The sequence below is a fragment of the Boleophthalmus pectinirostris genome, unplaced genomic scaffold (genome assembly GCF_026225935.1).
Source record: "Boleophthalmus pectinirostris isolate CB_2022bp ecotype Guang Dong unplaced genomic scaffold, ASM2622593v1 HiC_scaffold_5, whole genome shotgun sequence".
NCBI lineage: Eukaryota > Metazoa > Chordata > Actinopteri > Gobiiformes > Gobiidae > Boleophthalmus > Boleophthalmus pectinirostris.
In genome coordinates, this window is record NW_026571404.1 from 9,477,265 (window position 1) to 9,501,523 (window position 24,259).

The following is a 24,259-nucleotide window of genomic DNA, read 5'->3' on the forward strand; positions in this document are numbered from 1 at the left end:
GGTTTAGTCCTGTAAGTAATTCATTCATAAGTAACTTGTGAACTCAGACTGATTCTCCAGGTTGCCACTGCGATTCCAACTTCCAGTTCAGAAGAATGCTGCCATTGTGTCCTTGGGCAAGACACTTAACCCACCTTGCCACCAGAGTCTGCGCACACTGGCGTATAAAAGCGTGTGTGAACAGATGAGTGGCCCCTCGAAGGTGGAAAAACACTTTATAAAAACGTCTTTACCATTTAGTTCAATTAAGAGAAAGCAGCTCTCAAGGGCCGGTCCAAAACAAAGGTGTAACAAAGTCCATGCGGGAATCTTATACACACATACAAGTGTTTACTAATGTGTCTTTTGTCCCACGTACACAAACATATTAAGATCGTTTAATCCCACTACAGCTCAACCACTTTCATAATTGATTCACCGCGAAGTTGAATGTCATTGCATATTACAAATCGAGAAAGCAGCGAGTCCCTGAATACTCCTCCATTTAAATGAAGAGCAAATGCATCTTAAGTGCATCTATTTCCCTCTTTATTCACGCAGGACGTCCCAAACACCGCTCCAATGATCTCACCACACTCACCGCTTATTAATGACGCACCGCGAAGGTAAAGTCACAGCTCGCGACTCATCCCGTCTGCTGTCACTCTCGCTCTCTCTCTTTCCTCTTTCCAAAACCTTTAAATTGTTTTTCTTGCAAAGCTTTAAATAAATCCGCACTTGTCACAAACGTCGCCGGACAAACTGAGTGACCTGAAGAGTAACAAGAATCGAAATGTAGTGATCTCGTATCGTCAATAATACTCCCTAAAACTGTACAACATCTCATCTTTATGAAACAGATAATACTCCCTACAACTGTACAACAACTCACCCTTATGTAACAGGTAATACTCCCTACAACTGTACAACAACTCACCCTTATGTAACAGATAATACTCCCTACAACTGTACAACAACTCACCCTTATGTAACAGGTAATACTCCCTACAACTGTACAACAATTCACTTTTATGTAACAGATAATACTCCCTACAACTGTACAACTCACCTTTATGTAATAGATAATACTCCCTACAACTGTACAACAACTCAACCTTATGTAATTGGTAATACTCTGTACAACTCACCATTATGTAATATAATACTCCCTACAACTGTACAACAACTGTACAACAACTCACCTTTATGTAACAGATAATACTCCCTACAACTGTACAACAACTCACCTTTATGTAATATAATACTCCCTACAACTGTACAACAACTCACCATTATGTAATATAATACTCCCTACAACTGTACAACAACTGCACAACAATTCTCCCTTATGTAACAGATAATACTCCCTACAAGAACTCACCATTATGTAATGTAATACTCCCTAAAACTGTACAACAACTCATCCTTATGTAACAGATAATACTCCCTACAATTGTACATCAACTCAACCTTATGTAATTGGTAATACTCTGTACAACTCACCATTATGTAATATAATACTCCCTACAACTGTACAACAACTCACCTTTATGTAACAGATAATACTCCCTACAACTGTACAACAACTCACCTTTATGTAACAGATAATACTCCCTACAACTGTACCATAACTCACCTTTATGTAACAAAACTACTCCCTACAACTGTACAACAACTCACCATTATGTAATATAATACTCCCTACAACTGTACAACAACTGCACAACAATTCTCCCTTATGTAACACATAATACTCCCTACAAGAATTTACCATTATGCAATGTAATACTCCCTAAAACTGTACAACAACTCACCTTTATGTAACAGATAATACTCCCTACAACTGTACAACAACTCATGTTTATGTAATATAATGCTCCCTACAATTTTGTAATAACTCACCTTTATGTAATATAATACTCCCTACAACTGTGCAGCAACTCACCCTTATGTAACAGATAATACTCCCTACAACTGTACAACAACTCATGTTTATGTAATATAATGCTCCCTACAATTGTGTAATAACTCACCTTTATGTAATATAATACTCCCTACAACTGTGCAAAAACTCACCCTTATGTAACAGATAATACTCCCTACAACTGTACAACAACTCACCATTATGTAATATAATACTTTTTTGTCGATGTTGGGGTTTTTCTCCTTACAACTTCTTTTATGTTGCCGAGATATTTTTGTTACTTATTTCGATTGTATTTTAATTTTTACTTGTACATATAGTTATATTATATAATTATGCCTTATTTGACACCAGCCTCTTGATATTTTTGCTTCTTATTTATAATTAATAATTGGCATTTATATGTTTTTTCTCTTTGTTATTATAATATAAATGTGATGTGTGAGCTACTGTGTCCAAATAATTTCCCTTGTGGATCAATAAAGTTTGTCTGAGTCAATAGTCTCACAATATATCGAATTACAAGTCTCTTTCTTTAAATTAATAGTTATGGTGATTTTAATGTCTTTCTTATTCTGTAAACCACTTTGAATTACTTTCTGTATGAATTGCGCTATACAAAAACAGAGAGAACTACATATCCCATGATTCTTTGGTGTTGTCAGTGTTGAAATCTGAAGAAATAACCGGTATTGTACACTTTTAAATCTTATTTTTCTTTATATTATAACAGTACCAAAGGCATTTCAAGGCTTTTCCGACGCTTTTAAGGCAATTTGTATAGCACAATTTATATATAAAGTAATTCAAAGTGAGTTACAAAATAAGAAATACATTAAAATCACAATAAAAACTAATCAAAACATAAATAATCATCTGAAAATTAAAAAAAGAGAGACTAAATTAGAGAGAAAAAAAAAGGAAAAACACAAAACCTCCATCAAATATCGTAATAAATAAGAAACCGTGAGATGCGTATCGTGAAAAAAATCTTATCGTGGGATTTTGAAAAGGAGGTTCTGTGCATCTTGTCCACTTCAACATGGGTCTGTCTGTAATAGGATCCCTCAAAGCGAGCAGGATAGATGGAGATTCTAGGCGGTTTCATCTACTAAAAGAAGGCATAAATCAGGGAGCAGGGAGCGGAGACGAGACTGGGGGTTATCAGCAGTCTGCCTCCTCGCGCCAGAGCTTTGCATTAAAGCATTAGTGAAATTAATTCATCTTTCATAAGAGGTTTGAGCCGTATCCGTGATCTATGATAACAACCAATTTCTCACTACGGAGAGCCGGAGGGGGAAAAATACCAGCGAGGATCCGGATAGACTACACAAATGTGCTTGTCTTAAATGGGCTAACATTATGAGGAGTGCTCCCAGGCAGCGGCGCAGATTCATATCTCAACGCGGGAGCAGGGGATAAATCAGGGTGAAACTTTTCTCATCTGCTTTTTTTTAAAAACACAAATCTACAGGAGGAGATGTGTACTGAGCGCTGGCATTTAGTTTGCTCCGTTTGATATAAAAGATGGAATGTCGATGAGTAAAATAATAAAAACGCTCCTACTGTATATTTGATAATAATTAAAAGCGACGTACAAGGACTCAGCGTTATGTAATAGATAAACATTAGATGAAGTCAAAGCTACAATTTCATTCTACGTAAAGGCTATGTTTACAACTGAAACGAATCACCGTATCGGAAACGATTTGAGTCCAGACACGTCGTTTCTGTGTCTGCGATCCTTCACCTACCCACACAGCTTCGACTAGGCCTGTAACGACAACAGATTTTGCTGGATGATTAATTGACCAAGAATTTATTGCGATAAACGATAATATTGACATTTTGAGACCAATTTCAACTAATATAATGACCGTGGAATAAAAATGCAAATACATGCTTTCCAAAGATCAATAAACTTTACTTTATAAAGAACATTTAACACAGGAACTGTAAGACAAACAAAAACAACAGGGATAAATAAAACAGACTTGTAAACACAGGAGGGTCTGGTCAAGCAGTAACGGAGGGAAACAGGGGCAGATTTTTTACATTCAAATGTCTCTTATTCAGAAACTAGAGGGACTATTGAAATAAGTAAAGTATCAGAATGTAGGAAAGAGTTACACTCCAACAGGGTCAAGTTAAACCTGTGATATTCTTTCAAGTTGTTGACAAAAAATTTAAAAACTCATGTCAGTAACGCAGGGAATGAAATATGCAGCACTTTTTGGGCAATAAATACAAACAGTGATAACTCTTGGTTCTCACTTACATATCCTTAACAAACTGGTTTGAATATTTGCTTCATATAGTTTTCTACCATATGGTACAAGATTAGGTTGAAAAACCTCTTACTTTTTGAGTTATGAGATTTTTTATTAAGAAAGGTCATGGTAACAGAGGGAAAAGTAACGGAGGGAAAATTGTACAAGCAAGTAGAAGGTGCAGGATTTTGAATAATTTTTTCCATTCCATTCCATTTTCTTCCCCTTATCCGGGGCCGGGTAATTTGTCAGCTTTTTTCTTCCGAAACCTTTAATATTGCTTCAAAATGAAAGGAAACTATTTCAATAAAATGTCAGTCCTTTAAAGCTAATTTCTATCATTTTAAATACTTTTTTTTTTTTTTATCATGTACCTTCATCAACAGTTCAAAGATGGAATATGTATCTGTTCAATACATTTTTATATCAGATGCATTAACTTGAATTTTTGGCCTTGCTGTTTACTAGGACTAGGCCTAATGTGTCTGGTTTACAGCGAGGACTTGTTAACAAAAATGCACTTGAATAAACTATTGCTGAACCAAATACAACCAAAGCATTAAATAAAATGGATTATTAAGTCTCTGTAACAAAATTGCCCTTAAAAGTCATTGATTTACATTGGTATATAGTGGCCACTCTCTTTTTGGCTGCTGCTGTGGCCTCGTCATTTTGGTCATTTAAATGTTCATATTAACCCACGACACAGGATGTTTTTTTGCTATGAGGGAGCCTCTGTCCTGTCTGGTGTCGTGTCGGTGTCTTGTGGGATTTCAGTGGAGTTCGGGTTCTCCCGGGGACTAGTTCTGTCGCTCGGGTTTGGGTTTATTGGCTGTTGGGGTTTGAGACATTTCTTCTCGTTATTTGCGTTTCGCTCGCTGCATTTGACGCACGTGGCTGTTGAGACGTGTCCCGCTCACTCGTGTTGATACGGCATCGTGACTTGTTTTGGCACTCGGCGATGAACTGCTTTGTCACTCTGACTCTGTGTTGTGGCTTCATGTTAGCCGCAGACAGCGGCACTTTTCTGCACTCAGACTACATGTGCATTACACTTGTTAAACGAGAGGAGTCAGAGAGCGACAGAAGCCTTCTAACATTCACCCTCTTTGAGAGCAGGACAGAGCGAGGAAAACAAACAAGCATGCAAACAGAATTTATCGCGTCCGGAAAAGTTAACAAGCTCGTTAAAAGTTATCATACGATTAATTGATTTATTGATTATCGTTACAGGCCCGGCTTTGAGCGTATTTGTTTATGTTTTACCAAAATGAAACTTAAAACCACATGGCTATTTTGCATAAACGAAGCACTAAAAAAAAAACAGCTCGCTATTGTGCGCTGATGCGGTTCAGCTTCTGTCAGATTAAAGGACACGACTCAGTGGATTATATGTGTTCTTTTTGTGACAGAGGGGTGTTCTGCTGATGGTGAGTCTGTTCTGTGCTTCTATCACATTGGAGATGGTTCATGTCAAACTTTTCAGAGATTAGCCCTCAGCCCACTCCCGCATCCCACTCACAAATCCAAAGAGACGTGGATGAAAGTCCGAAGCGAGGACTGATGGAGCCGGATCGTCGGGATCACGTCAGACCGACGACCCAACGAGCATGCGCTGACCAACCGGAATTATATTTAGAAGAATAAACGTTTACATCATCGAGAAATAAATTAATTTGGCTTTAAAATCTGAATAAACCACCCACTTACTTCGGAATTCAGTTTAATTCCAAATAATCATTAAATCATAAGTGTTTACATGGTCTTTTAAAAGCAGAATTCATTTTTATTCGGAATTAAAGCTCTCATGTAAACATGGCAATGGCTATTGGCAATTAAAGTGATTTCAATTCAGATTTTGATGGAATGTCACATCTGTTGTATGTGTATGTGAATTATTTTATGTTGTTGATCTGGTTAATTTGTTTCTTTGTGTTGTTTTTGTAGTAATTGAGTAGATATAACTTAATCAAATGTCCAGAGTAAACAGTTGTGTCGATCACAGTGACTTGGAATACCTCTACATCTCAATGGCTCTAATAGTTTTCCGATCGTTGGTACATTGGTGCTGTGGTTGTGTCTGTGTGAGAGGGGGACAGTGGGTGCGCTCGCTGGGGCCCCTGGCAGAGTGGTTTGCATACATTTGAGTGAGGGCCGGTGGAGCGTGGGTGACAGATGAGAGGGGAGAGTGGAGACGACACAGCTACACTCGCCTCTTTATTACTTTATCAGCCCGGAGCAGTGAGCTGTGAGCGGGGACAGAGGAGCAGACAGGAGCACAGCGGAGGAGAGAGGAGGAGAAAAGAGGAGAGAGGAGCAGGGAGAAGGAGAGAGGAGCAGTGAACTGTGAGGAAGAACAGCAGAGCAAATAGGAGCAAGACGGAGGAGAGAGGAGCAAAGAGGAGCAGAGGGGAGGAGAGAGGAGGAGAGAGGAGGAGAGAGGAGGAAAGGGGAGGAGGGAGAAGGAGGTAGAAGGAGAGATGAAGAGACAGTAGCAGGAAGGAGGAGAGGAGAGACGAAGAGAGAGGAGGACAGAGGAGGACAGAGGAGCAGAGAGGAGGAGAGAGGAGGTGAGAGGAGGTGAGAGAAGGTGAGAGAAGATGAGAGGAGCAGGGAGGAGGAGAGAGGAGGTGAGAGAAGCAGAGAGGAGGAGAGAGGAGGAGAGAGAAGGTGAGAGGAGCAGGAAGGAGGAGAGAGGAGCAAAGAGGAGCAGAGGGGAGGAGAGGGGAGGAGAGAGGAGGAAAGGGGAGGAGGGAGAAGGAGGAGAAGGAGGTAGAAGGAGAGATGAAGAGACAGTAGCAGGAAGGAGGAGAGGAGAGACGAAGAGAGAGGAGGACAGAGGAGGACAGAGGAGCAGAGAGGAGGAGAGAGGAGGTGAGAGAAGGTGAGAGAAGATGAGAGGAGCAGGGAGGAGGAGAGAGGAGGTGAGAGAAGCAGAGAAGAGGAGAGAGGAGGAGAGAGAAGGTGAGAGGAGCAGGAAGGAGGAGAGAGGAGCAAAGAGGAGCAGAGGGGAGGAGAGAAGAGGAGAGAGGAGGAAAGGGGAGGAGGGAGAAGGAGAGATGAAGAGACAGTAGCAGGAAGGAGGAGAGGAAAGACGAAGAGAGAGGAGGACAGAGAAGCAGAGAGGAGGTGAGAGGAGCAGGAAGGAGGAGAGAGGAGCAAAGAGGAGCAGAGGGGAGGAGAGAAGAGGAGAGAGGAGGAGAGAGGAGGAAAGGGGAGGAGGGAGAAGGAGGTAGAAGGAGAGATGAAGAGACAGTAGCAGGAAGGAGGAGAGGAGAGACGAAGAGAGAGGAGGACAGAGGAGGAGGAGAGAGGAGGTGAGAAAAGCAGAGAGGAGGAGAGAGGAGGAGAGAGAAGGTGAGAGGAGCAGGAAGGAGGAGAGAGGAAAAGAGAGGAGCGGGGAGAAAGAGAGAGGAGTAGAGCTGTGAACAAGGGCAAAAGACAAGACAGGAGCAAACAGGAGGAGAGAGAAGGAGAGAGAAGCATGGGTAGTAGCGAGAAGGAGAGAGAAGGAGAGAAGAGCATTGGGAAGAAAGAGGAGAGAGAAGGAGAGAGGAGCATGGGGAGTAGCGAGAAGGAGAGAAAAGGAGAGAGGAGCACGGGGAAGAGAGAGGAGGAGAGAGAAGGAAAAGGGAGCAGAGAGCTGTGAACAAGGACAGAAGAGCAGACAAGAGTAAGCATGAGGAGAGAGGAGGAGAGAGGAAGAGAAAGGAGCAGGGGGAGGAGAGAGGAGGAGAGAGAAGCATGAGGAGGAGGGGAACAGAGAGAAAGAGGAGCAGGAGGAGAAGAGGGGAGCAGGTGGAGGAGAGAGAAGGAAAATTTACAGGGGATGAGAGGAGGAGAGGGGAGAAAAGGGAGGAGAGGAGCAGAAAGAAAAAGAGAGGAGAAGGTGGAGGAGAGAGGAGCAGAGATAAGGAGACAAGATGAGACAGAAGAAGAGAGGAGCAGAAAAGAGAAGACGGGAGCAGATGGCTACAGTGTGAAATAAGGGTTCGATTTAGCACATTCTGTTATGATCAAGTTGAAAGAAAAGTACTTTTACAGCAAGAAAGAGGAGTGTATTTGCATTTATGTAGCTACTTAAAATATGAAAAACAAACTACTAAGTAATTATGTATTGTAATGATGTGTTGAGAGACAAACTTTTTTTATAATAAAGTTTTTGGAGGGTCTAACCAGCTTGTCTCTTCTCAACTTATTTTGTTGTCCTATTGTTTATTTACCACTTCATGATGCATTTTGTTCATTTATCCTCCTCGCTCAGCTTTCTAAATAATTATTGAACTACTTTATTTATTAATTATTGCTCTACGGTCTGTTTTAGTGTTTTTGGCCTCACCTCTGGGAAATAGTCCTGGGGGAACTTCTCCTTCTCCAGCGAGGGGGTGGTCTCTAGTGTCTCGGTGCACGTCTCGCGGCCCACCACCTTCCTGAACTTCTTGGCTGCGCGCGACAGAGAGGATCATGGGAAAAAAACGAGAAGGGGAGGGGAGGGGAGGGGGGAGAAGAGGAGACAGAGATGGTTTATTGTTATGAACTCTGAAGGTTAATATTTTGGGAGGCTTGTGTAAAAATCATTAGGCTGAAAGGACATTCTCAGACAAGTGCTCCACCTGCTGGTCAGAGCCGGGAAAACTGGGGATTTAGTTTATGCACGTCTCAAAAATCAGCAGTAACTCTTATCAAAAAGCGCTCACTCACATCTCCTAGAACTTGCACATGCTCCATCATTCATTCACTTAACGCTTTTTAAGATTTTCCTGTATCAACTTTTAATTTCAGTGACCCAAACACACTTTTTTTTAGCTCACAATGTGGGATAATTGACAAAAATAAAGGTTTCTAGAGGATTTGAACCACAAACCCTCCAGTTTGTGCAGGCATGGGCAATTATTTTTTTCCACAGGGCCACATGAGAAACAAAAAATACTGTAGAGGGCCAAAATACTTTACTCAAATCTGCATAATATTAATTGTATTTATAAAAAAAAAAGCAGTAAATATCATTGTTTTGACGAGCTGGTAAGACTGGTGAGAGTTTATGTTATGACTAAGCAATGGTTTTACAAAAATGTCATTCAAAAAACACCTCTAAAATATAAACAATGCAGCTTTAGTCCAGGTATGAGGTAAAATTATAAAAATTTGTTTATTTTTTAATTCCAAATGAACTTAAAGAGGCCGGTCAGAGTCAACCAAAGGATCGTATGTGGCTCTGGAGCTGGACGATGCCCACGTCTGACTTAGTGGACGAACCCTGAACGTCTGTCAGTCAGGCCTGTGTCTTAATAAATCCATAGATACAAATAGTAAGTACTTATGAGTAGGCATGTATGAAAAAAAACTGATTCCGTGATAAAGCGTGATACTTCATTGCACAATTCCCGAATTCTCAAAGGAACTACATAGACCAGGCATGTCCAAACTATGACAAATTTTTCTTGGTCCTCAGGCTTCCAGGTGAATTGGCCCAAATGACCTTGCATAAATTAAAAATGAACTTTTTACTGCAAGTTTTTTGAAAATCTACCTTGATATAGCGAATATTTAATATTTAGTGTGTGGTTTTTAAGGGTCTTAGCATGAATATAGACTGATGGTTCATTCTAACGTGTTTAAACATGCACATATTTAAATATTCACTGTCTTGAGCATCAGTCTACGGCCCTCGATCAGTCCTCTGCTTCGTCTGTGTTTAGATATGTGGCCCTTGATGAAAAAAGTTTGGACAACCCTGACATAGACCATGATCCTTTGCTCCATTTCAGTGCAGACTACAAGAAGAAATAACAGTTTTAAGCACTTTTAGGTCTTAGTTCTTTGGATTAAGGCATTTTAAGAGGAAAAAGAAGCATATTCACAGTTTTGTTTGTCAGCCTCCTCAAAACATCGCAATAAAAACACAACTCTAACAGTGAAGGGGAATTGGGAAAAAGAATTAAACATAAAAATTGAAGATAAAGATTGGTTAAACATGTGACGGCATCACCACACCACCACCTGCTCTCGAACATGGAGGGAGTTTGCCTGGAAGAACCTGATTCGATTCTTTATTACACCTAAATTAAAGAGTGAACAGTTAAAAATGCATCAGATGTGTTGGCGGAAATGTGGAGAGATTAATGTGGACCATTCTCATATATTTTGGAAATGTGCAAATATTACTGTATTTTGGGAAATGGTTTGTGATGTACTGGGGCAGGTGCTGGGATATTCTGTCCCCTTGTCACCTGAACTGGTCTGTCTATACAACTTCTCACAAAACATTATTCACCAAAGCGATATATATCTTTTCAAAGTCATGTCATTAGCTGCCAAAAAATCAATAACCAGGAAATGGGGCACTTCTAACTTCTGTGCCTTCAAAGGATCAGTGGACATCTACAATAAAAACATCTATCTAATGGAAAAAATAACTCATAGACTGAGATTGCAAGAGGCACAAATGAAGAAGAAATGGGAAAAATGGACATTATATATGCAGAAGTAGAATAAGTGTCACCTAGGCTTCTGTTTCTGTTGTTATTTCCTTTTATTTTTATTATTATTTCTCCTCTTTTTTCTATTTTCTTGTTATGTTTGTAAATTTGTCAAATACAATAAAAATAAAGTGATAAAAAAAAACTAAAAAAAAAACATTGCAATAAATATCGTACCGCCCCACCATATCGTGAGCTTTCTGACGATATCGCAATAAATATCATACCATGAGGTTCATACTAGGGGTGGGCGATATCTCGATATTTTAAATATATCGAGATATTTTTTAAACTCGATATGAATTCTGACATATTGTATATATCGATATAATGTTTATATTCAATTCTGATTTCGCCGCTTCGCTTGTTTATCTTCTCTCTCGTCGCCTCCGCCTCCCTGATTTTGTTCGCTCGTGTCTCATTCACTCGTCACTGTCGCCCGTGAACGCCCAAAGTTGGTGCCAGGGAAAAGCTTCAAGCACCACGAAACTTTGCCACCATTTATAGACGAGGCCATCAGCAGCACATCCTCATATTCCACCGAGTCGCGTCCTTTAGTCCGAAAGAAGCTAAACGAGTTGAGCTGCATGAGAAGTGCGCTGTTTATGCAAATGAGCCATGCGCTTAAGTTTCGTTTTTGTAAAACGTAAACACACGTGCGCAAAACTGCATTAAACATATTATTATCACAAACGGGCTGATGTGGCTCTAGAGTCGTTATGCTTTATATATTGTAAACTTTAGCAATGTAAAGTTTATTTATGCAGAAGATTTTAATTAATAATCTGCTGCAGTGTCACTTGTACAATTGTGTTTGGAAACGTTGGGTTTGATCTGCAGTGGATTGTGGGAAACCTCAGAGCTCCTTACTGCTGGATAGGAACATGGATTTATTAAAATAAGGAACTTCCTGAGCTTCTTCTGCTAAAGGAGCTCATGGTTCTGGTTCTGGTTTGGATAACAGAGTTAATGCAAAGATGAGCTTGTCTTGAGTTGTTTTATTTATGAATGAAAAGAAGGAAATATGTATTATTTCTTTTATTTTACAGATAAATTATTATTCATGTAATTAGGGTTTTTTGTAATCTTAAATGTTCCGACCTCTTACACTTCAGTTAAAAAAAAAAGACCTTGTGGAATTTGGCATAGTGCTGTCATTAGAGAGATTAATTAATTATGATCTGTAATTAATTAATCTAATTAATCTAATTTTAATCTCACCTAAAAATTGCTGAGAAAAGCCTTCAATTTGAGGTATTTTCATTTAAATTCATTATTACATTATTGTGGCAGATCAAAAGACTGATATAGATTTAAAAAAGTGACTTTATAAAGTCATTTATTGTTTAACAAATCTCTCCAAATTGGCTGTTGAGCCCAAGTCTCCATGAATAAGAAACTGTTTGCTGTAAAGCAGCAAAGACGAGGAAATCTGAAACAATAACTTTAGTCTACTTAAAGACAATAAAAAAGTCCAGTCTTTCCTTAACCATATTAAAAATATTATTGATAGAGAAATGCTTTATATATGAGATCACTGGTTTTAGTCCTTGTTTTAGTCCTGGTTTAGACCTGGTTTAGACCTGCTTTAGTCCTACTTTAGTCCTAGTTTAGTCCTGGAATGGATTAATCCTGGTTTTAGTCCTGGTTTTAGTTCTGGTTTTAGTTCTGGTTTTAGTTCTGGTTTTAGTTCTGGTTTAGTCCTGGTTTAGTCCTGGTTTAGTCCTGGACTGGATAAGTCCTGGTTTTAGTCTTGGTGTTAGTTCTGGTTTAGAGGTTCACAGGAGGAAGTGCGGTTTTATGCCGTGTATGCGAGAAAACACGATCCACACGCGGCTCACGGGAGCACGTCGGTGTCCACGCAGTAACTACGGAAGGAAACGTGGTCCACGCGTTCTCAGGTTAATGACGATGATGAAGGTGTGTGTTTGTGTGTGTTTGTGTGTGTGTGTGTTTGTGTGTGTTTGTGTGTATTTGTGTGTGTTTGTGTGTGTGTGTGTGTTTGTGTGTGTTTGTGTGTATTTGTGTGTGTTTGTGTGTGTGTGTGTGTTGTGTGTGTTTGTGTGTGTTTTGTGTTTGTGTGTGTTTGTGTTTGTGTGTGTTTGTGTGTATTTGTGTGTGTTTGTGTGTGTTTGTGTGTGTGTCCCCTCATGTGGCAGGTCACTATAGGACAGTAGTGCAGACATCATGAGTCTATGCAGGTTGTTTTCACCAGTGACATTTAAGTTGTAGGTGATTTTATATTTGTTATTTTCTTTTATATTTCACGTCGGGAGAAATAATTTCCAAGACACGAATGTGTTTTTACCTGTGCACTGCAGCTCTGTTCTACTGGCTCTTCCACCTCGTCCATTGTGCGACTGACGCCGCCAACGTTAACATGACATTTACATCGCTCTTACTGCACGCGTTTTGTGTGGGTTTCCGACAATGAGTGGAATCACCGAAAAAAAAAAAAAATGTATAAATGTGTTTTTTGTGTGTGTGTGTGTTTGTTGTTGTCCCAACAACACATAAAAACAGGTTTTATAATAAAGCAACTCGCGCATACAGAAACACCAAAGTTAGAGATAAAAAATGAGATTAACGCGATTAAAAAACATAACGCGCTAAATATGACTGTAATTAATTAATCGCAATTAACGCGATAATTTGACACCCCTAATTTGGCAGATTTGTTTTTGCAGTTTTCAGTTTTAGGGGGTTATTTTTTCTTGAACATATATCGAGATATATATCGTATATCGAGATATAGCAAAATAAATCGAGATATATTTTTTGATCCATATCGCCCAGCCCTAGTTCATACCATCAGTGATTATAAACAAATGAATCGAATCTTTTAATCCCCTCGTTGGCCCCGTTCCCATGCGATGCCCCCTCCCTCTCCCCGCGCCCTGTCCTTCACTGGGGCACCTGTCTCTAATACTCCTCCACTCTGTCTAATACTACGTCTAATGTGAGTCCAGCCTGCGCACATCTATATCCCCTGTTTAATTAGCAGCACCACGGGACCCGGCGGACCCCTGACACCTCCTCCTGATGGGACTGCCTTAACTGTCCAATAACCCTCCACACGCTATTACACCGGCCCCCAAAACCTTATGAATTAAATCCTAATATTAATAAGCATTACCATTCCTGGGCCTTTACATTATCCCCGTAGCCAATCTGAGCGCGGCGTTTTGATGGAATCGGGAACAGGCAGCAAATATGGGTCTGTAAATGGGGCCGCGTGATATGCAGGGGTGGGATAAGGGCCACGTGCGATGACACCGGTACCTGTGATGTATTTATGCGTTTTGATAATGCGAAATATAAAGAGGGCTCACCTTTGAAATCAAACTGCTGGATGTTCCTCAGCGAATCGTGGATAAAGTAGAAACTGCCGAGGGCCTGTGGAGGAGAAGAAGAGAGTGGGTCAAATATTACAAGATTAGAGACGTAACAATAACCGAAATATTGTGATATCGTATCGTCAAAAGTCTCACAATATATCGAATCACAAGTTCCTTTGCTTAAATGCATCGTTTTATAATAACAACAGCTTATAAACATCGGGAACTACATATCCCATGATTCATTTCAGTGCAGAAAACATGAAGAAATATGTTTTTTACTTGAAATCTTGGGATTATGATGGAAATAAATCACACCAAAATCTTGTCAAGGTATTTTAAAAGCAAAAAAAGTGTCCCTTCTATAATTATATTCACGTCTTTAAAATATTGTACCGTGAGATGCATATCGTGATAATATCGTGCCATGAGATTTGGATATTGTTACATCCCTAAATATTGCTATACAAATTATAGATTCTTTAAAATGCTGACGTGTTTTTGTTAAATTAAAGTTGAGGAAATGCTTGAAAAACAGTGTCTTTGAAAGTAAGCAAAGTCAAGTCAGGCAACTTATAAAAGTCCATAAAAAAAATAAATAAATTCAGGTCCACAACTGTCAAATTTTGGTATCAGCATCTGCTTTGCCAAAAAAAATTACAATTTAAATTTCATCTCAAATCATTTTTTGTCCATCCATCTGTCCATTTTCTTCCGCTTATCCGGGGCCAGGTTACGAGGGCAGCAGTCTAAACAGGGACTCCCAGACTTCCTTCACCCCAGACACGTCCTCCAGCTCTTCAGGGGGGATTTTTATTTTTGTACAGCCCACAATCACATCATTCTCTCACTGGGCTTCAGAATCAGAATGCCTTTACTGTCACAGGATACGCTGCACAAAATTGAAAAAGCTGCTCTATACGCAGTGGGGCTTAATTAATGACACACACACACACACAAGACATAATAAATCCGGGTAGATTGGAAGATACATAGTAATATATTGCAACTACACCAAGGTTAGGCACAATTATTAAATGAACCAACAAAAAGTTAGAAAACGACTTCATAAAAGAATCAGTGGTAAATAGGGGTGTGCAAAAATATTGAAATATCGATATATTGTATTGTTTAAAGCAGTGGTGTCCAAACTTTTTTCATCAAGAGCCACACATCTAAACACAGGGCTGATCGAGGGCTGTAGACTGGAGCTCAATACAGTGAATAATTAAAATATGTGCATGTTTAACACGTTAGAATGAGCCATCAGTCTTTATTCATGCTAAGATCCTTAAAACCACACACTAAATATTCAATATTCGCTTTATGAAGGTAGATTTACAAAAAACTTGCAGTAAAAATTTAATTGATCACTGATGTGGTTGACAGTGATGATACAGTATCGATATCGTGGGCTGCTGTATCGATATATCGCCAAGAGTATTTTTTGGTGTATTTTACTAAATTCTTTTCTTACAGTGTTAGTTTTGTTGTTTGTTTAGTGAAAGAAAAAATGTTTATGCGACACTTTTGACATTTTCACTGTTTTGATGATTAAAATGTTTGTGTTTCATATGAACTTCGCACAAAAAGTGATTTAACAAAGACTTAGTATCACAGCCATGATTTAATCTTTATTTTTTATTGAACCGTATCGAATCAATTTGAAATATATCGTATCCGATCGAAAGCTCATTGTATCGAGGTATGTATCGTATCGGCAACTTCTTAATGATCAGAATCAGAATTTATTTGTCATTTCAGTATAAAAATACACAGTCAAATAACAAACAAGCAGATTAACCCATTTCTTGACCAGGGGAGTCCAAGCTTAGTTCCAAACCACCCCAAAATGTATCTGCTTCAGCTCTCTTCAGATGTCAATGAAGCTAAATATATTTAATGCTATAGTGTGGAACATTGTATGACTCCATGAAAACAACGTGATGGATCTTTAACCATAAACCATTAACCATAATAGTTACAAAAAGCACCTTTAAAATACACTCTCTGCAGATTTGTAATTTGATTATTACGGCCAATCAAACTGCGATTTTGGAGCGATAATTTTACTATTTTGACCAACGTGCTGCTTTGAAAGTAAAATTCACCTGCACAGAGCCTTTGAAAATCCTAAGAAAAGTGCAGGGGAGTGTAGGACAGCATTAGCACCACGCCTGACTGATAAAGTGGAGTGCGATTACCCAGTTGGCTTCACAAACACCAGGCAGCAGGTGCACCATCCATCGGTACAGTACACTCCCAACAGCCCTCTCGCTTTGGGGACGTCCGCTCAGAGCCACAACAATCTGACGCTTTCAAAAGGGACACATTCAAATGGACTTTTCAATGAGCACAGATCCACTTCAATAGGCTTAAAATCTTAATTTTCCCTGTGAACAATCAGGAAACTTTCCCAGTGGCAGAGGAGGCCAATCAGAGTGTGTGTGAAGCAGCGCGCCGGGGATTTGACGCGGTTCACAGTCCACTACACTGCCTTTCTCTGCCGGGCTTTACATGTAGGGCACAACAGCAGCAGCTCAGGCTCAGTCCTCTGTGTGCGTCTGTGTGTCTGAGGGAGACAGGAGACAGTGAGGACGGGGACAGTTACAAACACCAGGGGAAACAAACGGCTACGGCTGCAAAATGAAATTGAACATTATGTTTTAAATGATTATTTTTGTTGGCATTGTGATTTGTTGGGGTGCACTGATGAAGCTTTTACAGTTCCGATACTGTTTTCGATACTATAGCTTTAAGTATACAGGGTACTTTTTTCACTGACAAATTTTTAAAGCTTTTTCATAACCGAAAGTGAATTTTCCATGAATTTACAGCACCGACATGTGTAGAATTGATCAGACTTTTAGGGTTAAATATGAAATGTTAACCCCCTTAATTTTCCATTCCACCTTATGGTTTGGTATTATATTTTTTTAACATTCAAAATTCTGTCAGTGCATTTATTGTCGTCTGTTTTAAACAAAAGGCACAGACGTTCAGAAATAATCATAACAGCCTCATGATAACTTTACAGAACGATGTAGTTGTGTGAAAGAGAAACTAAAATTCCATGACTTTTCCAAAACTTTCATTGAATTTACAACATACCATGACTTTTTCAGGTCTGGGAAGTAACATTTTCAATTTCCATGACTTTTCCAGAATTTCCATGACCGTGGGAACCCTGAGTACACCTGATATCAACAGATACCACTTTGGCTGAAAATAGCATTTATTTCCTTAAAATAAAAATAGAAATAGAAAAAAAGACAAAACTGGTCCAGATGTGTGTTATGACCCACCTCTGTGAGGTGAAGGCATGTGGAGCTTAAAAAACATAGTGAAGCACATCTTATATGCATTATATGCATGACATCACAAGGTGGATCTGTGTTTTTAGTTTACGAGAACTTGAGAGGAACTCTGGCCATATGCCGGACTTGAGTGTTAAACATGTGTGAATGAAACAAAACACAACTCCAGGTCTGTTTTTAATGAGGAAACATTACATTATGTAATAAACAACATAATACGGACACTTTAACGTAGTAACTACTAGTGGTGTAATGTGATGTTTGGTTCGATGCGCGGCTGTGCATGAGTTCACACAATTTGTGTGTTTACATTCCGCCACTACATGTGCAGCTACACGAAAGACTCGGCTCTTTAATGTTCACGACAAATATTCTCAATGTTTCCCGCAGCGCTTTATGGTTAGGGCAGCCACCTAGAAAACAACTGTCCCTTGTCCCCACTATGTCCCTCTGAACCTGGTCAATCCTCGCAAAACTACAGTCGTCGCGCCACCGTGATCACTTTCACCTTTCGGCGGCACAGAATCTCTGCTCCGATGGATTTTCTGGCCTCAATCTGCAGATTGAGTAAAACTGTTAGTGCTACGTTTCACTTTTTGAAAAGTTTTGTTACTGTTTACAAGGAATTTTCTTTTTTTATATATTTCATACATGTGTTGCCTATTTGAGAATATTTTATTTAACTTATTAGTATTACCAAGCAGCACTTTGCATTTATTTTACTTTCCCGCTTGTATAATGTTAAAATAACAAGTAACAAGTAAATGGTTTTGCATTTTCTTCCCATACTGTACCAAAAATTAACCAAACCGTGATCTGAAAACCCAGGTACGTACCGAACCGTGAAACGCTGCGCCATTTTGGTATAAATTTCTCTGAGGATTTGACTCACCATCCTCCGATTACACCACAACATCACGCACCACCCCACGTCTCCCCCACGCGCAAATAAGCACAAAGTAAGAATATTTTAAACCTCTATTTTCAACATTACGGCCTATTTTAGTGTATAAACAGCAAAATGGTTTATTTACCAAAGCCTGATTTATCATAGCACTTAAAACTTTGGACCTGTTTAAACCTGATTCATGAGCGGAGCCACACTTTGGAGTAGCTCTCTGGCACGAAGAGCTGATGAAATTTACTGCTTATGTTTTGACATTGAGTGACATAGCAGCGTTTGATACAGCTACGGCAATTTATTTAGAGCCCCATATTGACCTTTTAGATGGAATATTATACCCAACTAAATGCATAGTCCCAGTTTTGACAACACGACTAGAAAAATTATGAATTGTCAAATCGTGATGTATAGCGGTAGGAAAATTGCTATATTCTGCGTGGAGCGAAATAAAAAGCGTCGAAAGCCCGGTTTTGTGCGGCAAACTCAGCTAATGTTGGTTTATAACAAATGACCGAACCATCAGCTGTAACCATCGATCAAAACTTGCGTTGATTCATTTTCTGTCAAACCTGTAATTAATCGCGTAAATATTCCTTCAATTTAGAAATACAAGGCGCTGCGTCGCGATTTCATCTTATTCACGCGTGTGCCGTATTTGAGTACAAGCGAGATTCAAAAACAAAACAAACCGCTGGAAATGGTCGTTTTTGACGAATTGCGCCATTTTAGAGAACTCCTCCCTGGCGTCAAGTCCCAATCCATCTTTGTCTCCGAGTCCGCTGGCACGTCGAGGTGAAAGCGAACATAAAAACAAGTGAAATAAGTCGCGGTGCCGGGGTATTTCCTGGAAACTAGTCTCGGGAATGGGAAGTTTTGACCTTCCGTGTCTCGTCCCGTAGAGGAAGAAGAGTGAGAGGTAGGGGGGAGATAGAAAAGCGAGGGACACGGCGGAGGTTTGGGTCAGCCGGCTGTCATCAATTAAATGTGCGACAGTGTTTTTGCGGCGGGCTGATCCGATATGTCAAGGAGATGGGCAGGACCTCATGTTTGTGCTTTTGACAAATCAGCAAATGTTTAATCTCAAGATGTGCGCGCGCTCATAAATAATGCAGAGAGTAAAGCCGGCGCAGAGGCTGGGCTGTGCGGTCTGGAGGGTAAACTACAGTAAACCTATTCCAAACGGCGTAAGATCGACACTTGTAGCTTGTTCAGTCGGGCCTATTCATTTGCATCGTGCGTTAAACGGGCCTGTAAACACTCCCGTTATAGACTGATGACATTTTATGCAGTGTTTGTTCATGTGTTGCTTTTAACGTCCTCATGGTGCACTTTGAGCTTATTGAACGTGTTTTTCCAATGTGGTTTTTAACTACAAATGCAGTTACAGATACAAGGTGTAAGAATAGAGCAGGTCAAGGAGAATACATTTTTAGGGGACATAATTGATGAGAAGATTAACTGGAAAGCCCACATCCAAATTATACATAATAAAATATCAAAAAGTATTGCAGTATTAAACAAAGCAAAGTATGTCTTAGATCACAGAGCACTACACACACTTTATTGTTCACTGGTTTTACCATATTTAACATACTGTGCAGAAATTTGGGGCAATAACTATAAAACTGCAATAGAACCATTGATAAAACTTCAAAAAAAAGCAATAAGAATTGTTTATAATGTCAAATTTCATGACCACACTAATCCACTGTTTATTCATGCCAAATTACTCAAACTGAATGATTTGATTCTGTACCAACCTGCACAAGTCATGTATAAAGCTAAAAAATAAGCACTTACCAAAAAATCTTCAACTATTTTTTTGTGAAAGGGAAACAAACTATAACTTAAGAGGCGTTATGAATTTTAAATTGCCTCGTGCTCGAACGACAAGAAAAAGTTTTTGTGTCTCTGTTTGTGGTGTGAAATTATGGAACAACTTGAAAATAGAATTAAAACTTTGTTCGAATATACATGTATTCAAAAGGGCAATTAAAAAATTAATTATTTCAAAATACTGTGCAGAAGAAATGAGTGCTTAGGGTATATGTGTGCATGTATATGTATGTGTATGTATATGGGTGTGTATATATATATATATATATATAGGTATGCATGGGTATGTGATGTGTATGTAGGTATGTATATATTATATCTGTGTATATGATGTGTACTATATCTGTGTACATAATATACATATATTTGTTGTTGTCTGTTAGATTGTAATGCAATGCAGGTACTGTGCAATTATTGCTTATAATGTACAGGAAATGAGAAGTCTGTATTTGTTCTTCGTTAATTTGGGACTGTAGAAAAAAGGGGTGGGGTTAAATAAGTATTTACTTCCTCCCACTCCTTTTTCGGACACAAGGAAAATTCTGCGTAACATTTATTTTGCCTGTTATTATAGAATAGAAATAGTTACTTTTTGTGTTATATCTATGTATTTACGTTTTTGTCTTTTTTTTATTATTTAGTTTTTTGTTTTTGTTTTTTAATTTATGTTCTATGTACTACTGTCCGAAATAAATAAACATAATAATAATAATGCCAAATAAACTAACACACTTTGAGAATACTCCCTACAACTTTACAACAACTCACCCTTATGTAACGGATAACACCATGTCCTGTCAATCATCGTATCATTGTTGCACTGTCTTCCTATGACCTCTTGTATAAAGCTTATTTTTCTATTTATTTTGACTTTTACATTTACATTTACATAACTTGTCTCTTGCCATCTTTTTTTATTTAGAATTTATTATTACCGTTTATATTTTTTACTCTTTGTTATTATTAGGGGTGTGCAAAAATATTGAAATATTGATTTATCGTATTGTTTAATGTGATGATACAGTATCGATATCATGGGCTGCTGTATCGATATATCGCCAAGAGTATTTTATGGTATATTTTACTAAATTATCTTATTACAGAGCTACAGTTTTGTTGCTTGTTTAGTGGAAGGAAACTCGTATATGTGACATGTTTGATATTTTCACTGTTTTGGTGATTAAAATGTTTCATATGAACTTGGCACAAGAAGTGGTTTTAGTATCAAAGCTGTGATTTAGCCTTTATTTTTACTGAACCATATCAAATTGACTTGAAATATATCGTATTGAAACGTACTGAATCGAAAGCTCACTGTATCGATAAATGTATCGTATCTGCAACTTCTGAATGACACCCAATGATATATTGTGATGTGTGAGGACACTCACACTGGAAAAAACAATATTAAGCTAAACTGACTTTGAAAATTGAAAATTGAGTAGATTCAGCTTGACAAGTAAAAGTATCTACCAGTGGAGTAAGAGTGTTTTTCTTAATTCAAGCAACATTAGATTTTGTTTCTTATTTTAAGTGCAAAAAGTTGTTGTACAAAGTACAAAAACTCTTAGAAATAAAAACAACAAAACTGCGCGCTACACTGGATCAGAAAACTTACGCATACAGGTGCTCATCAAACCAGAGGGCTTAGATTCTCATAAAATAGAAAAAAGGATGGTTAATACATTAATTAATAATTTAATAAATTCACCGCAAATCTGAGTGCCTCTGCCATCCTTTTTTCTATTTTACAAAAACTCTTGTAACACTGGCAGATCATTTTACTTGTTAAGTGAAATTTACTCAAATTTTTATTTTTTTTTCAATTCAAGTCATACAAGTTGGTGAAGTGTCTTGCCTATAGACACAATGGCAGTTTGCACTAGAGTCACTGTGACAACAGGTATTCCCAGTGGTCTTCCATTCAAATACTAACCAGACCCAGCTCTGTTTAACTTTGTCACCTGCCAGCGAGAAGGTGCCAGGTTCTATGCCCGAGTCGTCATCACGACCCCAAAACACGTACAGCAGGTCAATATAAGGCTGTGCAATTAATCAAATTTTGATCGCAATTTCTGTGTGTCAAACAATTTCCAAACTCATATAAACTCATATAATCTTAAGTTTATTTTGAGATATTTTTTATATAAATAAGTATATTGATGTTATTTTTTTTTAAATATAGAGATTGTAGAACAGCTGGATATAAAGTTTATTTTGGATGCATTTATGTTTTTTTTCTATGCCTTATGTCATGTTCAAAGTATATTTTATTCATTTTATATTTTATACATTGCAAAACTGCTCTAAGGTTCAGATTTGTAGTCTGTATTTATTTTCAATTTGAAGGTTTTGCGTAAATTATCAATAACAAAATGCATGGTGTCACTAAAAAATAATCGTGATTTCAATATTGACCAAAACAATCGTGATCATGATTTTATTTCAATCATCGAGCAGCAGTAGGTCAATCCCAAAGTTAAAATTCACATGAGCAGCTCTTGTTCTCCCCAAAATGGAGAGAACAACATTCCAATTTAACTTAACTCTGAAAATACCATTAATCAGCTCCCGTAATTAATGATAAACATCTTTCCCTAAGTGAATCTCCTTGTAATGGCAAAACCCTACTTAACCTGGGCCCTCGCACACATTTATAATCTCCAAATCTTCGCCGTGGCAGCGAACGCATCACTTTTTGGCTCTGTCTCCTCTGGCCTCTTTAAGAAGCCATTATATTAGCACTGAGCAATTAATCCATTTGTCCCATTACAACAAGAGGCTCCGAGCGGCTCTCGCCCCGGTGCGCTGACAGCCTGTGCCATCTCCAAGCCGCTCCCTCGATCCTCCGCTCCTCCAACGCTCCTCCGCTCCCTCCCTCCCTCGCTCCCTCGCTCCTCGGCCTGTGTCAAGTGTATGTTTGTCACGTAACTCCTTATTGATTAGCTGCCAGATTCACTTGAAATAATTAAAAGAATATTCTACATATTTATAAACCCCACTGCCACGGCCGCTACTTAATTTTCCATTAGCAAGATGCAGTCTATTAAGTGTGTGAGGAAGAGGAGGAGGAGGAGGAGGAGAGACGGAGGGAGAGAGGGATGAAGAGAGGAGGGAGAGATAAAGAGAGGAGGGAGAGATAAAGAGAGAGGGAGAGATAAAGAGAGGAGGAGGGAGGGAGAGAGGCAGCAAGACAAAGAGGGATGGAGACAGAAAGGAGGAGGAAGAAAGTGAAGAGAGATGAAAAGAAAGAGAGAGGAGAGAGAGAGAGAGAGAGAAAGGGGTGAGAGTGAGAGAGAGGAAAGGAAAAGAGAGAAGGATGAGAGGAGGAGGGAGGAGAGAGACCAGGGAGAGAAATAAGGAGAGATTCAGAGATTGAGAGAGAGCGAGAGAGAGAAAAGGGTGAAAGAGAGAAATGGGTGAGAGTGAGAGTGAGAGAGGGGGAAGGGAAAGAGAGCAGGATGGGAGGAGGAGGGAGAGAGAGAGAGAGAGCTGGGAGAGAAATGAGGAGAGATTCAGAGAGAAATTGGTGTGAGTGAGAGAGGGGAGGGAAAGAGAGAAGGATGAGAGGAGGAGGGAGAGAGAGAGTGGGGAGAGATTCAGAAATTGAGAGAGAGAGAAACAGAGAGCGACAGAGAGAGAGAGAGAGAGAGAAGGGTGAGAAAGAGAGAGAGGGGGAGGGAAAGAGAGGAGGATGAAGAAGAGAGAGGGGAAGGAGGACGGGAGAAAGAGAGAGCAAGGAAAGAAATGGGGAGGGAAAGGAGGAGAGATTGAAAGAGAGAAAGAGGGAGGGAGAGAAAGAAAGAGAGAAGGGTGAGAGAGAGGGAAAAGGAAAGAGAGGAGGAGGGAGAGAGAGAGATGAGGGAGGAAGAGAGAGAAAGGGAAAGCGGGAGGGACAGAGAAGGACGGAGGGAAGGAGGAGGAAGAAAGAAAAGGGAGAGAAAAAAGAGGGGGTAAGAGAGGAAGGAGGATGAGGAAGAGAGAGCTGATAGGGAGGAGGGAAGAGAGAGAGATGAGGGAGAGAGGGATGGGCGGAGGACACAGCTAAGCAAGAGAGGGAGAGAGAAGATGACGAAGAAGGAGGGAGAGAGAGAGCGAGAGGGAGGGAGGGAGAGAGGAGGAATAGAGCCACAAAGAGAGAGAGAGAGAGAGAGGGAGCGGGAGGGGAGGGCAGGGAGATGAGTAATCGCTGGGATCGGAGACAGAAAGACA

General features: G+C 39.4%; 1 protein-coding gene across 1 annotated transcript in view; it reads right to left on the reverse strand.

Moving 5' to 3' along the window:
* Positions 1-24,259, reverse strand: part of LOC110166333 (inositol polyphosphate-5-phosphatase A) — a 485,134-nt gene that overhangs the window by 217,616 nt on the left and 243,259 nt on the right. The window contains exons 5-6 of the mRNA XM_055162594.1: positions 13,985-14,048; positions 8,513-8,616 (exon numbers count right to left, since the gene is read on the reverse strand). Of these exons, the coding sequence (XP_055018569.1) occupies positions 8,513-8,616; positions 13,985-14,048 (168 nt within the window). The remainder of the gene's footprint in view (positions 1-8,512; positions 8,617-13,984; positions 14,049-24,259) is intronic.